This window comes from Mobula birostris, chromosome 29 (genome assembly GCF_030028105.1).
Source record: "Mobula birostris isolate sMobBir1 chromosome 29, sMobBir1.hap1, whole genome shotgun sequence".
NCBI classification, from domain to species: Eukaryota; Metazoa; Chordata; class Chondrichthyes; order Myliobatiformes; family Myliobatidae; genus Mobula; species Mobula birostris.
The window spans coordinates 37,823,167-37,839,500 of NC_092398.1; the positions used below are offsets into that span (position 1 = coordinate 37,823,167).

The window sequence follows — 16,334 nt, forward strand, 5'->3', positions numbered from 1 at the left end:
ACTCAGCGAGCGAGCGGTTCCCTCGAGAGCAGGCGTATGACGTAAACGCGAGGGGAGAAGTCACGTGGCAGCGCGAAGATGGCAGGCGTGAAGGACCGGGACGCGATGCTGAGGGTCAACTTCCTGTATCAGGTGAACTCTGACCGCATTAACCTACTCTCCTGTTGACTCCCGAACTCTGACCTCTCCCCTTGAAGCAACCCGTGAATCCTGACCCTTCCCCAAAACATAATCCCTGTGAACCCTAGACCCGCCCCTGAACCTTCACCCCCACTTGAATCCCCTTCCACATGAACGCTGACCCTTCCACATGAACGCTGAACCCCCCGTGAACCTTTACCTGCCCTTGATCTGCTCCAAACCCTGCCCCTGAATCCTGACCCCTCTGCCTGAATGATTCTTCTGATATCTCCCTCTCTCCCTCCCCGCCGCAGGCAGCCCATTGCGTCCTGGCTGGGAACCCAGACAACTCACCCCTGGTCCGCTTCTACTGCCACACCCAGCGCTCCGTCTGCAAGCGGCTCGTCCTCCGGCAGTGAGTGTTTTGGGTAGGTGGGTGGGGGAAGTTGAATGGGGATGGTTCGGAAGACGCAGTTAGAGTTTTACCTGGGGAAATACTTCGACAAACACATGTCATATTAAATTCATAGACGATATATTCCCCTTCCTCTGCTTATTCTTTCTTACTCCTTCCCTTCTCCCTCTTCCCTCTCACAGACCTCCCACCCTGCAAAAACTTATTTCAGGGAGGTAGCACCATCAATTTGCAGGAGACTTCCGGGAGAGGTGGGATGTCTGCAATTGAGTAGCTCCTTAGTAGCTGGCCAGCTAGTTTAAATAACGTTAGCTATGCTAATGAACGAATGACACCTGTTAAACTCACCTCAACATGTCTTTTACAGTCTTAACCCGCCATGGCCAATAGGAAAGTCACTGTTGCAAATAGTGAAGCGAGCAACACTGTCATTATTTTGACCCCTATTAGGCAGGGGTACACTTTAGTGTAGTCTGGGGTGATGTACGTTTTATATATTTTTTGGAACACTCTGCCGTGGCGTGCTCTCGCTCGCGCTCTCTCTCGTGGTCACTCGCGGTCTCTCTTGCTTTCTCTCGCTCACTCAAAAAAATTGATTTCCATGATATTGTATATAATTTGTGGGCATCAGGGAGCCACTATGAATATGCTGGAGACTCTCAGAACTTCCGGGAGAGGTGGGATGTCTGCTCTCACTTTCTCGTGCTCTCTCTCTCTATCTATCTCCACCTTTCTCACTCTCTGTCTGTCTCTCTGCTCTCTTTTCCCTCCTTCCTGAGTATCTCTTGTACCTCTTTTTTCTCTCTCTGTCTTTCTCCCTCCCTCCCTGTGTGTCCCTCTGTCCATCCCGCTGTGGCTTCCTCTCTCCCTCTGTCCTTCCCTATACATCTGTCCCTCTCGCTCTCCTTTTTCTCTCTCTCACTCAGACACACACATGTACCGCACCTTCCTCTCCCTCATCACATCTCCAGATTTAACTGCATTGACCCCGCACTATGTATCCGTGTCCTGCGCTGTCTGTGGGTCACCTTTTATACAGTCTGCAACTTCACCTGTTTTTATGACCTCAGTGGAGTTACAAATCAGAGAACTTGTCGATGAACAAACTGGGGTCATTGTGGACGGTGAAGAAAATTACCAAAAGTTACAGTGGGATAGAGATCAGTTGAGTGGAGAAATGGCAAATGGAGTTTAACCCAGACAAGTGGGAGGTGAAATGTAAAGGGTTAGGACACAGTTAATGGCATGACACACAGCTCCCTGAAAGTGGCCCCACAAGTAGGCAGGGCAGTAAACATGTTGTCTTCATTGGTCGGGATGTTGAGTACAAGCATCGGAAAGTCACATTGCAGCTGTATAGAACTCTGGTCAGGCTGCACTTGGAGTATTGTGTGCAGTTCCATTACAGGAAGGGTGAGGGGCGCTTTGGAGAGGGTGCAGAGGAGGTTCACAGGGTGCTGCCTGGATTAGAGAGCATGAGCTGCAATGAGAAGTCAGACAAACTTGGATTGTTTTCTCTGGAGCGGCGGTGGCTGAGGGGAGATCACCTGGAGTTTGCATAACAGTCAAAGGACTGGAATTGGTTTATTATTGTCACCTGGAAGATCAAATGTAGAGGGACCGGGCACAGTTAATGGCAGGACCCTTAAAATACACAGAAGGATCTTGGGGTTCAAGTCCACAGCTCTCTGAAAGTGGTCACACAAGTAAAAAGAGCGTGAAGATGGCTTGTCTTCATCGCCTGCAGAATTGAGTACAAGTATCGTAAGTCATGTTTCAGCTGTATAAAACTTGCCATTGATCAGCGAGCCTAACGTCAATGCTGAGGAATTTATTATAGAGGGTTTTTAGGGATAGGATTTCAAATCAGTTGGAAAACCACGGCCTAATTAGGGCCAGTCAGCGTGGCTTTGAGTAGGGCTAGTCGTCTCTTAATGACTAGATCAAGTTTTTCAAGGGGGTGGTGGTGATTGATGTAAGGAGAGCTGTGGATGGATTTTCGAAAGGAGTTTGCCGAGGTGGTTTCTCATGGGAGGCTCATCTAGAAGATGAAGATGCATGGGATCTGCAGTCAATTGGCCCTTTGGATTGTAAATTAGCTTCTCCGTAGAAGATAGAGGGTGGTGGTTGATAGGATGTCTGGCTCAAGGTCCATGTTTAGTGGTGGTCCATAGGAATCCGTACTGGGACCTCTGCTGTGTGTGATCTGCAAGAACTGACCTGGATGAAAAAATACACAGCGAGTAGATTTAACAAGATGTTTTTGCTCACAGAACAACCACTCGCTGGATTTTTTTTTTGTTTTTGGCACCATTCTTTGTAAACTCCAGAGTCTGTTGTGCGTAAAAATCCCAGGAGATCAGCAGTTTCTGAGATACTCAAATCACCCTGGGCGGCACTTAATTAATTAGCTTGTTTATTTCGGCTTTTTTCTTAAAGATGTGTGGGACGTGCTCTAGCACTGCACCACTGGATGAAACCACCACTGAGCACATTTACAGGAGAGCAGCCACAAGAAGGCAACGTCCATAATCAAGTAATGCCACCGTGTAGGCCATGCTCTCTTCCTGCTGCTGCCATTGGGCAGGACAGACAAGAGCCTTGGGTCTCACACCACCAGGTCCAGTAACAGTCATTACCACTCAACCTTCACTGAACCAGAGTAGATAACTTCACTCACCTCAACTCTGAACTGATTTCACAACCAGTGGATTCTTTACAACTCATGTTCTCAATTACATGAGAAAGTCTGCCGGTGCTGAAGATCCAGAGCAACACACACAATATGCTGGAGGGGCTCAGCAGGTCATGCAGCATCTATGGAAAAGAATAAACAGTCGATGTTTTGGACTGGAAAAGAAGGGGGAAGATGCCAGAATAAAAGGATGGGGGAAGGGGAGGAGGATAGCTGGAAGATTATAGGTGAAGTCAGACGGATGGGAAAGATAAAGGGCTGGAGAGGAAGCAATCTGATAAGAGAGGAAAGTGGACATCTGTGCATATGTCCTCGGTCGGACGTGTTCTTAGTTATATTTTTGAAGAATGTTTTATTTTCTTTTGCACATTGGTTTTTTGTTCATCTTTGGTTGTGTGTAGTTTTTCATTGATTCTGTTGTGTTTATTTGTATTTACTGTGACTGCTCACAAGAAATGGTAGTGTACCAGTTAACGTGATGCTGCTACAGCTCAGGAGTTCAGAGTTCAAGTCTGACATCCTCGGTAAGAAAGTTTGTATGTTCTTTATTTGTCCTGTGATTAGGCTAGGGGCTGAACTGGGCAGCGTGGATCGAAGGGCTGGAAGAGCTTGTTCCACGCTGTAAGAAAATGATCTTACTGTGATCACTCTTTCCAAGAGGATCCCTAACCACCAGATCACTAATTTTACCGGGCTCATTGCACAGGACCAGATCCAAGATAGCACGTTCCCTTGAGGTTCAGTTACATGTTCAAGAAAGCTATCACGTATGCACTCTGAAGTCCTCCTCAAGACTGCCTCGACCAACTTGATTCACCCAATTTATGCAAGTTAAGGTCCCCCATGATAACTGCTGTTCCATTCTTACATGCCTCAGATATTTCTTTGTTTATTGCCTGTGCCACTGTAATGTTGTTAATCAGTGACTGATAGACAACAAGCACCAGTGATTTTTTCCCCCTTTACTATTCCTAATCTCTACCCAGATGGATTCAACATTCTGCTCCTTAGATCTTATAACGATTCTCACTATCACCGTGATCTCACCTTTAATTAAGAGCGCTACCCCACCTCCCTTACCTTCCTCCCTATCCTTCTGTATTACCCAGTATTCTTGGATATTTAATTCACAGACCTCTCCGCCCTGCAATCACGTTTCTGTAATGTCTACTAAATCATGTCCCTTTGTACTGATATGAGCCACAAGTTCACTGACCTTGTTTCGAATACTACGGCCATTCAGATAAAGTGCCCTTACACTCATTGTGCTTTTAAAATCTTGTAAACTTTTACTCTTTTGCACTTGACTTTTCTTCACTCCACTCTCACTCGTCTCTTTTTTATCTTTTGCTTTTTCTTCATCTTTATCCACATGTTTCTTTTTTACTTTATCCATACTTCTCCAATCTGTTGAACCCACCCCCTAATATTTAGTGTATCTGTATACAACTCTGAAATTTGCCTTCTCCAGGTTGCCACAAAACAAAGAACTTAAAAACCATTCAGAGAGAAACATCAAATCCACCCCACCACAAAAAAGGACTGATCCCGTCATTAACCTCCCACCATCCCAATCATTAACCTCCCAAAGCCCCGCTCTCCTGCACAAAACGGAACAGGAATATCGATCCCCAAAAAGCAGCCCCTCCCCACACAAAAAGAACTAACAGAACACAACAGCACGTCAACCCACAAATAACCTCCCCTCACACAACAAAACAGTAAAGGAACGGGAATACAGAAAATAAAAACCATAATTTTCACAGTTCATATACTCAATAGTCCAATGCATTAATGCAAAAACCATGGCAGCATGATACAGACACAAATAGAATGGGCACATGTGTGCACGTGCGCACATACACGCACATAGATGCAGGCACGCGCACACAGACACAATACACACGGACACACACAGACATGCAAGACACACACACAGAGCCAAGCACATCCGTAGACATCACACACACACAGACACATACACTCACACACACACTCACACACACACAGACACACATACACACACACACACACACACACACACACATACACTCACACATACACTCACACTTACACACACACAGACACATACACTCACACTTACACACACACACAGACACTTACACTCACACACACACAGACACATACACTCACACTTACACATACATATACAGATACAGATACGCCCCTATAAGCGTTACTGCACCTTTCCCATTCCTCAATTCCACCCGAATAGCCTCCCTAGATGAGTCCACTAATCTATCCTTCCAAAGCACCGCTGTAATATTTTCTCTGACAAGCAATGCAACACTTCCCCCTCTTGCCCCTCCGATTCTATCACACCTGAAGCAATGAAATCCAGGAATATTTAGTAGCCAATCATACCCCTCTCCAACCATGTTTCAATAATAGCTACAACATCATAGTTTCATGTATCAATCCATGCTATAAGCTCATCCACCTTTCTTACAATGCTCCTAGCATTAAAATAGATGCATTTAAGAAACTCTCCACCTCTTACCCTCTGTTTATTGCTGATGGTACAAACAACTTTATTATCTTTTTCTTCGTTCTCCCCTACGTCTTCGATCTGAGCGCTCCCCTTCTCTGTCACCTGCCTATCCTCCCTCACACACTGTCTACTTACTTTCTCTAATTGTGAACTAACCTCCTCTCTCCTAGTCTCCTTAATTTGATTCTCACCCCCCAACCATTCTAGTTTAAGGTCTGCCCAGTAGCTTTTGCAAATCTCCCCGCCAGAATATTGGTTCCCTTAGGATTCAAGTGCAACGTGTCCTTTTTGTACAGGTTACACCTGCCCCAAAAGAGGTCCCAATGATCCAGAAACTTGAATCCTTGCCCCCTGCTCCAATCCCTCAGCCACGCATTTATCCTCCACCTCATTCCATTCCTACTCTCACTGTCGCGTTGCACAGGCAGTAATCCCGAGATTACTACCTTTGCGGTCCTTCTTCTCAACTCCCTTCCTACCTCCCTATATTCTCCTTTCAGGACCTCTTCCCTTTTCCTACCTATGTCATTGGTGCCTATATGTACCACGACCTCTGGCTCCTCACGCTCCCACTTCAGGATATCTTGGACGTGATCAGAAACATCCCGGACCCTGACACCAGGGAGGCAAACTACCATCCAGGTCTCCTGACTGCGTCCACAGAATCGCCTATCTGACCCCCTAACTATCGAGTCCCCTATTACTACTGCCCTCCTCTTCCTTTCCCTACTCTTCTGAGCTACAGGGCCGGACTCTGTGTTGGGGGCACGGCCACTGTTGCTTCCCCCAGGTAGGTTGTCCCCCCCCACCCCCCAACAGTACTCAAACAGGAGTACTTATTGTCAAGGGGTACAGCCACCGGGGTACTCTCTAGTACCTGAGTCTTCCCCTTACCCCTCCTAACCGTGACCCACTTGTCTGCCTCCCGTGGCCCCGGTGTAACCACCTTCCTGTAACTCCTCTCTATCAACTCCTTACTCTCCCTGCCCAGACGAAGGTCGTCGAGCAGCAACTCCAGTTCCCTAACACAGTCCCTTAGGAGCTGCAGCTCGATGCACCTGGCGCAGGTGTGGACGTCCGGGAGGCTAGGAGACTCTAGGACCTTCCACATCCGTCACCGAGAACAGCAAGCTGCCCTCACACTCATACTTCCCCCTTTCCTCAAATAACAGGAAAAATTGAAAACCAAAACTACTTTGCCTCGCCTACTTCCGCCTAAGCCCGTTAAGCCAAAGCCCTTAAGCCTTTACTCTGCTCCCGGCTCACTCCACTGCCCGCAAAACAACGTTTTTGAGTGTATTTGTTGACATGCCAAATCTCTCCAAACTCCTAATAAAGTATAGCTGCTGTCTTGCCTTCTTTATAACTACATTGATATGTTGGGACCAGGTTAGATCCTCAGAGATCTTGACACCCAGGAACTTGTAACTGCTCACTCTCTCTACTTCCGATCCCTCTATGGGGATTGGTATGTGTTCCTTTGTCTTACCCTTCCAGAAGTCCACAATCAGCTCTTTCGTTTTACTGACGTTGAGTGCCAGGTTGTAGCTGCAGCACCACTCCACTAGTTGGCATATTTCACTCCTGTACGCCCTCTCGTCACCACCTGAGATTCTACCAACAATGGTTGTATCGTCAGCAAGTTTATAGATGGTATTTGAGCTATGCCTAGCCACACAGTCATGGGTATAAAGAGAGTCGAGCAGTGGGCTAAGCGTACACGCCTGAGGTTCGCCAGTGTTGATAGTCAGCGAGGAGGATATATTGCCACCAATCTGCACAGATTGTGGTCTTCTGGTTAGGAAGTCGGGGATTCAATTGCAGAGGGAGGTACAGAGGCCCAGATTCTGAAACTTCTCAATCAGGATTGTGGGAATGATGGTATTAACTGCTGAGCTATAGTCGATGAACAGCATCCTGACATGGGTGTTTGCGTTGTCCAAGTGGTCTAAAGCCACGTGGAGAGCCATTGAGATTATATCTACCATTGACCTATTGTGGCAATAGGCAAACTGCAATGGGTCCAGGTCCTTGCTGAGACAGGAGTTCAGTTTAGTCATGGCCAACCTTTCAAAGCATTTTATCACTGTAGATGTGAGTCCTACCGCGCGATTAAGGCAGCTCACATTATTCTTCTAAGGCACTGGGTATAATTATTGCCTTTTTGAAGTAAGTGGGATCTTCCGACCATAGCAGTGAGAGGTTGAAAATGGCATTACATTGGAAGACTGGAAAATCGCAAATGTTACTTCGCTGTTTAAGAAGGGTGGGAGGCAGCAGAAAGGAAATTATAGACCTGTTAGCCTGACAGTGGTTGGGAAGTTGTTGGAATCGATTGTTACAGAGATTACAGAGTACTTGGAGGCACATGACAAGATAGGTCAAAGGCAGCATGGTTTCCTGAAAGGAAAATCCTGCCTGACTAACCTACTGCAATTCTTTAAGGAAATTACGATCAAGGTAGATAAAGGAGATGCAGTGCATGTGGTGTACTTGGATTTTCAGCAGTCCTTTGACAAGGTGGCACACATGAGAGCCCATGGAATTACAGGGGAGTTACTAGCATGGGTGGAGCATTGGCTGATCCGCAGAAAACAGAGAGTGGTAGCTGTGTGGAATGAGCTTCCAGCAGAAGTGGTTGAGGCAGGTTCGATGGTGTCGTTTAAAGTTAAATTGGATAGATATATGGACAGGAAAGGAATGGAGGGTTATGGGCTGAGTGCAGGTCAGTGGAACTAGGTGAGAGTAAGAGTTCGGCACGGACTAGAACAGCCGCGATGGCCTGTTTCCAAGCTGTAATTGTTATATGGATATATGGAATAAAGGGATCCTATTCTGGCTGGCTGCCAGTTACCAGTGGAGTTCCACAGGGGTTGGTGTTGGGACCACTGAATTTTACGGTGCATGTCAGTGATTTGGACTATGGGATCAATGGATTTGTGGCTAAATTTGCCGAGAATACAAAGATAGGTGGAGGAGTGTTGAGGAAACAGAGAGCCTGCAGAGAGACTTAGATAGTTTAGGGGAATGGGCAAAGAAGTGGCAAGTGAAATACAATGTTGGAAAGTGTATGGTCGTGCACTTTGGTGGAAGAAATAAACAGGCAGACTATTACTTAGATGGGGAGAGAATTCAAAATGCAGAGATGCAAAGGGACTTCGGAGTCCTTGTGCAGGATACCCTAAAGGTTAACCTCCGGGTTGAGTCGGTACAGAGGGCGAATGCAGTATTGGCATTCATTTCCAGAGGTATAGAATAGAAGAGCAGGGTTGTGATGTTGAGGCTCTATAAGGCACTCATGAGACCACACTTGGAGTATTGTGTGAAGTTTTGGGCTCCTTAATTTAAAATGGATATACTGACATTGGAGGGGGTTCAGAGAAGATTCATGAGAATGATTCCAGGAATGAAAGGGTTACCATATGAGGAATGTCTGGCTGCTCTTGGGCTGTATTCCCCGGAGTTCAGGAGAATGAGGGGGGATCTCATAGAAACATTCCGAATGTTAAAAAGTCTGAACAGACTAGATATGGCAAAGTTATAGTAACATAGAATCATAGAAAACCTACAGCACAATACAGGCCCTCCGGCCTACAAAGCTGTGCCCAACACGTCCTTACCTGAGAAATTACCTAGGGTTACCCTTAGCCCACTATTTTTCTAAGCCTCATATACAATGCAGGAGTCTCTTAAAAGACCCTATCGTACCTGCCTCCACCACCGTCACTGACAGCCCATTCCACGCACTCACCACTCTCTGCATAAAAAAAACTTACCTCTGACATCTCCTCTGCACTTACTTCCAAGCACCTTAAAACTATGCCCTATCATGCTAGCCATTTCACCCCTGGGAAAAAGCCTCTGACTATCCACACGATCAATGCCTCTCATTATCTTGTACACCTCTATCAGCTCACCTCTCATTCTCTGTCACTCCAAGGAGAAAAGGCTGAGTTCACTCAACCTATTCTCATAAGGCATGTTCCCCAATCCAGGCAACATCCTGTAAATTTCCTGTGCACCCTTTCTATAGTTTCCACATCCTTCCTGTAGTGAGGCAACCAGGACTGAGCAATGTACTCCAAGTGGGGCCTGCAGCATTACCTCCCGGCTCCAAAGCTCAATCTCACGATTGATGAAGGCCAATGCACCCTATGCCTTCTTAACCACAGAGTCAACCTGCGCAGCAGCTTTGAGTGTCCTATGGACTCGGACTCCAAGATCCCTCTGATCCTCCACACTGCCAGGAGTCTTACCATTAAGGATAAAGGGGAAGACTTTTAGGACCGAGATGACGAAAAACTTCTTCATACAGAGTAAACACGAGGAATTCTGCAGATGCTGGAAGTTCAAGCAACGTACATCAAAGTTGCTGGTGAACGCAGCAGGCCAGGCAGCATCTCTAGGAAGAGGTACAGTCGACGTTTCGGGCCCAGACCCTTCGTCAGGACTAACTGAAGGAAGAGCTAGTAAGAGATTTGAAAGTGGGAGGGGGAGGGGGAGATCCAAAATGGTAGGAGAAGACAGGAGGGGGAGGGATGGAGCCAAGAGCTGGACAGGAGATAGGTAAAAGGGATATGAGAGGATCATGGGACAGGAGGCCCAGGGAGAAGGAAAGGGGGGGAGGGGGGGAAAACCCAGAGGATGGGCAAGGGATATAGTCAGAGAGACAGAGGGAGAAAAAGGAGAGAGAGAGAGAGAAAGAATGTGTGTATATAAATAAATAACAGATGGGGTACGGGGGGGAGGTGGGGCATTAGCGGAAGTTAGAGAAGTCAATCCCAGTGGCCACACATTTTAATTCCACATCCTATTCATAGTCATAGTCATACTTTACTGATCCCGGGGGAAATTGGTTTTCGTTACAGTTGCACCATAGTTAATAAATAGTAATAGAACCATAAATAGTTAAATAGTAATATGTAAATTATGCCAGTAAATTATGAAATAAGTCCAGGACCAGCCTATTAGCTCAGGGTGTCTGACCCTCCAAGGGAGGAGTTGTAAAGTTTGATGGCCACAGGCAGGAATGACTTCCTATGACGCTCTGTGCTGCATCTCAGTGGAATGAGTCTCTGGCTGAATGTACTCCTGTGCCCACCCAGTACATTATGTAGTGGATGGGAGACATCGTCCAAGATGGCATACAACTTAGACAGCACCCTCTTTTCAGACACCATCGTGAGAAAGTCCAGTTCCACCCCCACAACATCATTGGCCTTACGAATGAGTTTGTTGATTCTGTTGCTGTCGGCTACCCTCAGCCTGCTGCCCCAGCACACAACAGCAAACATAGCACTGGCCACCACAGACTCGTAGAACGTCCTCAGCATCGTCCGGCAGATGTTAAAGGACCTCAGTCTCCTCAGGAAATAGAGACGGCTCTGACCTTTCTTGTAGACAGCCTTAGTGTTCTTTGACCAGTCCAGTTTATTGTCAATTCGTATCCCCAGGTATTTGTAATCCTCCACCACGTCTACACTGACCCCCTGGATGGAAACGGGGGTCACCAGAACCTTAGCTCTCCTCAGGTCTACCACCAGCTCCTTAGTCTTTTCACATTAAGCTTCAGATAATTCTGCTCACACCATGTGACAAAGTTTCCTATTGTAGCCCTGTACTCAGCTTCATCTCCCTTGCTGATGCATCCAACTATGGCAGAGTCATCCAAAAACTTCTGAAGATGACAAGACTCTGTGCAGTAGTTGAAGTCCGAAGTGTAAATGGTGAAGAGAAAGGGAGACAAGACAGTCCCCTGTGGAGCCCCAGTGCTGCTGATCACTCTGTCGGACACACAGTGTTGCAAGCACACGTACTGTGGTCTGCCAGTCAGGTAATCAAGAATCCATGACACCAGGAAAGCATCCACCTGCATCGCTGTCAGCTACTCCCCCAGCAGAGCAGGGCAGATGGTGTTGAACGCACTGGAGAAGTCAAAAAACACGACCCTCACAGTGCTCGCTGGCTTGTCCAGGTGGGCATAGACATGGTTCAGCAGGTAGACGATGGCATCCTCAATTCCTAGTTGGGGCTGGTAGGCGAACTGATCTAAGTGTGGCCTGACCGTAGGCCGGAGCAGCTCCAGAACAAATCTCTCCAGGGTCTTCATGATGTGGGACGTCAATGCCACCGGTCTGTTGTCATTGAGGCTGCTGGGGCGTAGCGTCTTCGGCACAGGGACAAGGCAGGACATCTTCCACAGTACAGGAACCCTCTGGAGCCTCAGGCTCAGGTTGAATACATGGCAAAGTACTCCACATAGCTGAGGGGCACGGGCTTTGAGCACCCCAGTGCTGACACCATCCGGCTCTGCAGCCTTGCTTGGGTTGAGACGTTTCAGCTGTCTTTTCACCTGTTCAGCTGTGAAGCCCACTGTGGTGGTTTCGTGTGAGGAAGGGGTATAGTCAGACGAAGGGTCTCGGCCTGAAACGTCGACTGCACCTCTTCCTAGAGATGCTGCCTGGCCTGCTGCATTCACCAGCAACTTTGATGTGTGTTGCTTGAATTTCCAGCATCTGCAGAATTCCTGTTGTTTGGAATATGTGTTGGTTGGGGGCCGACAACAGATGGCTCATGTGGGGGATGGGCAGGGGCCACAATGTCAAATCTGTTAAAGAACAGGTTAAGTTCATTGGCCCTGTCCACACTACCTTCAGCTCCTCTGTTGCTAGTTTGCCGGAACCCAGTGATGGTCCTCATCCCCCTCCAGACCTCTCTCATGTTGTTCTGCTGGAGTTTCCACTCAAGCTTCCTCCTGTACCTGTCTTTAGCCTCCCTGATCCTGGCTTTCAGGCCCCTCCGTATTGCCCTCAGCTCCTCCCTATTTCCATCTCCAAACGCCCTCTTTTTAGTATTCAGGATGTCCTTAATGTCCTTTGTCACCCATGGCTTGTTATTTGAATAACAAAGGACAGTTCTTGTCAGAACATTGCAGTTCACACAGAAGTTGATGTAATCAGTGATGCACTCTGTGAGCCCATCAATATCCTCTCCATGTGGCTCACAGAGTGCCTGCCAGTCTGTCACCTCAAAACAACCCATTCTGATATGTATCCACGGCCTCTTCTACTGTAAAGATGAAGCCACCTAAGGAACACCTTATATTCCGTTTAGGTAGCCTCCAACCTGATGGCATGAACATTGACTTCTCTAACATCCGCTAATGCCCCACCTCTCCCTCGTACCCCATCTGTTATTTATTTATATACACACATTCTTTCTCTCTCTCTCCTTTTTCTCCCTCTGTCCCTCTGACTACACCCCTTGCCCATCCTCTGAGTTTTTTTTCCTCCCCTCCCCCCTTTCCTTCTCCCTGGGCCTCCTGTCCCATGATCCTCTCATATCCTTTTTGCCAATCACTTGTCCAGCTCTTGGCTCCATCCCTCCCCCTCCTGTCTTCTCCTATCATTTTGGATCTCCCCCTCCCCCTCCCACTTTCAAATCTCTTACTAGCTCTTCCTTCAGTTAGTCCTGACAAAGGATCTCGGCCCGAAACGTCGACTGTACCTCTTCCTAGAGATGCTGCCTGGCCTGCTGCATTCACCAGCAACTTTGATGTGTGTTGCTTCACACAGAGAGTGGTGAATCTGTGGAATTCTCTGCCACTGGAAACAGTTGAGGCCAGTTCATTGGCTATATTTAAGAGGGAGTTAGATATGGTCTGTGTAGGGGAGCACTTTGGTTCCAGTGATCATAACACCATTAGTTTCAATTTGATCATGGACAAGGATAGATCTGGTCCTAGGTTTGAGTTCTTAACTGGAAGAAGGCCAAATTTGAAGAAATGAGAAAGGATCTAAAAAGTGTGGATTGGGACAGGTTGTTCTCTGGCAAAGATGTGATTGGTAGGTGGGAAGCCTTCCAAAGGGAAATTTTGAGAGTGCAGAGTTTGTATGTTCCTGTCAGGATTAAAGGCAAATTGAATAGGAATAAGGAACCTTGGTTCTCAAGGGATATTGCAACTCTGATAAAGAAGAAGAGGGAGTTGTATGAAATGTATAGGAAACAGGGAGTAAATCAGGTGCTTGAGGAGTATAGGAAGTGCAAGAAAATACTTAAGAAAGTAATCAGGAGGGCTAAAAGGAGACATGAGGTTGCCTTGGCAGTCAAAGTGAAGGATAATCCAAAGAGCTTTTACAGGTACATTAAGAGCAAAAGGATTGTAGGGGATAAAATTGGTCCTCTTGAAGATCAGCGTGATCGGCTATGTGCGGAACCAAAGTAAATGGGGGAAATCTTAAATAGGTTTTTTGCATCTATATTTACTAAGGAAACTGGCATGAAGTCTATGGAATTGAGGGAATCAGGTAGTGAGATCATGGAATCTGTACAGATTGAAAAGGAGGAGGTGCTTGCTGTCTTGAGGAAAATTAAAGTGGATAAATCCCCGGGACCTGACAGAGTGTTCCCTCGGACCTTGAAGAAGACTAGTGTTGAAATTGCGGGGGCCCTGGCAGAAATATTTAAAATGTCGCTGTCTACGGGTGAGGTGCTGGAGGATTGGAGAGTGGCTCATGTTGTTCCGTTGTTTAAAAAAGGATCGAAAAGTAATCCGGGAAATTATAGGCCGGTGAGTTTAACGTCGGTAGTAGGTAAGTTATTGGAGGGAGTACTAAGAGACAGAATCTGCAAGCATTTGGATAGACGGGGACTTATTAGGGAGAGTCAACATGGCTTTGTGCGCGGTAGGTCATGTTTGACCAATCTATTGGAGTTTTTCGAGGAGGTTACCAGGAAAGTGGATGAAGGGAAGGCAGTGGATATTGTCTACATGGATTTCAGTAAGGCCTTTGACAAGGTCCCGCATGGGAGGTTAGTTAGGAAAATTCAGTCGCTAGGTATACATGGAGAGGTGGTAAATTGGATTAGACATTGGCTCAATGGAAGAAGCAAAAGAGTGGTAGTAGAGAATTGCTTCTCCGAGTGGAGGCCTGTGACTAGTGGTGTGCCACAGGGATCAGTGCTGGGTCCATTGTTATTTGTCATCTATATCAATGATCTGGATGATAATGTGGTAAATTGGATCAGCAAATTTGCTGATGATACAAAGATTGGAGGTGTAGTAGACAGTGAGGAAGGTTTTCAGACCCTGCAGAGAGACTTGGACCAGCTGGAAAAATGGGCTGAAAAATGGCAGATGGAGTTTAACACAGACAAGTGTGAGGTATTGCACGTTGGAAGGACAAACCAAGATAGAACATACAGGGTTAATGGTAAGGCACTGAGGATTGCAGTAGAACAGAGGGATCTGGGAATACAGATACAAAATTCCCTAAAAGTGTCGTCACAGGTAGATAGGGTCGTAAAGAGAGCATTGGTGCATTGGCCTTTATTAATCAAAGTATTGAATATAAGAGCTGGAATGTTATGATGAGGTTGTATAAGGCATTGGTGAGGCCGAATCTGGATTATTGTGTTCAGTTTTGGTCACCAAATTACAGGAAGGATATAAATAAGGTTGAAAGAGTGCAGAGAAGGTTTACAAGGATGTTGCCAGGACTTGAGAAACTCAGTTACAGAGAAAGGTTGAATAGGTTAGGACTTTATTCCCTGGAGCGTAGAAGAATGAGGGGAGATTTGATAGAGGTATATAAAATTATGATGGGTATAGATAGAGTGAATGCAAGCAGGCTTTTTCCACTGAGGCAAGGGGAGAAAAAAACCAGAGGACATGGGTTAAAGGTGAGGGGGAAAAGTTTAAAGGGAACATTGGGGGGGGGCTTCTTCACACAGAGAGTGGTGGGAGTATGGAATGAGCTGCCAGACGAGGTGGTAAATGCGGGTTCTTTATTAACATTTAAGAATAAATTGGACAGATACATGGATGGGAGGTGTATGGAGGGATATGGTCCGTGTGCAGGTCAGTGGGACTAGGCAGAAGATGGTTCAGCACAGCCAAGAAGGGCCGAAAGGCCTGTTTCTGTGCTGTAGTTTCTATGGTTCTATGGCTCTTGTGGCTAAAGGGATCAGGGGGTATGGAGAGAAGGCAGGTACGGGGTTCTGAGTTGAATGATCAGCCATGATCATACTGAATGGCAGTGCAGACTCGAAGGGCCGAATGGCCTACTCCTGCACCTATTTTCTATGTTTCTATGTTTAATACTATATTCTGCTGCCATCATATTTGACCTACCAAAATGAACCACTTCACACTTATCTGGGTTGAACTGCATCTGCTACTCTCAGCCCAGTTTTGCGTCCTATTCAATGTCCCTCTGTAACCTCTGACAGCCCTCCACACTATCCACAACACCCCCAACCTTTATGTCATCAGCAAATTTACTAACCATCTCTCCACTTCCTCATCCAGGTCATTTATAAAAATCACGAAGAGAATGGAAAAGCAGGGGAGTGGGGATGACTGGAAGAATTGAATCAGCCCATGATTACATAGTGGAGCAGACTGAATGGGCCGAATGGCCTACTTCTGCTCCTCTATCTTACGGTCTTCTGTTCTTTGTATACGCTCACTCACACAGAGACACACTCCCAGAAACAGACTTGCACACAGACACACACACACGGATACATACACTCACATATACACAGATGAACAGACAGTCTCACACACACACTCACACATGAGACACCAC

General features: G+C 46.7%; 1 protein-coding gene across 1 annotated transcript; it reads left to right on the plus strand.

The window, feature by feature from the left end:
* The first annotated feature begins 26 nt into the window (after positions 1–26).
* rpp21 (ribonuclease P 21 subunit) lies at positions 27–16,325 on the plus strand. The gene is made up of 4 exons (XM_072246884.1): positions 27–132; positions 435–535; positions 3,684–3,754; positions 16,052–16,325. Exons 1-4 carry the CDS (start codon positions 79–81, stop codon positions 16,060–16,062), a joined length of 237 nt encoding a protein of 78 aa, XP_072102985.1. The 5' UTR covers positions 27–78; the 3' UTR covers positions 16,063–16,325.
* Positions 16,326–16,334: the final 9 nt, after the last annotated feature.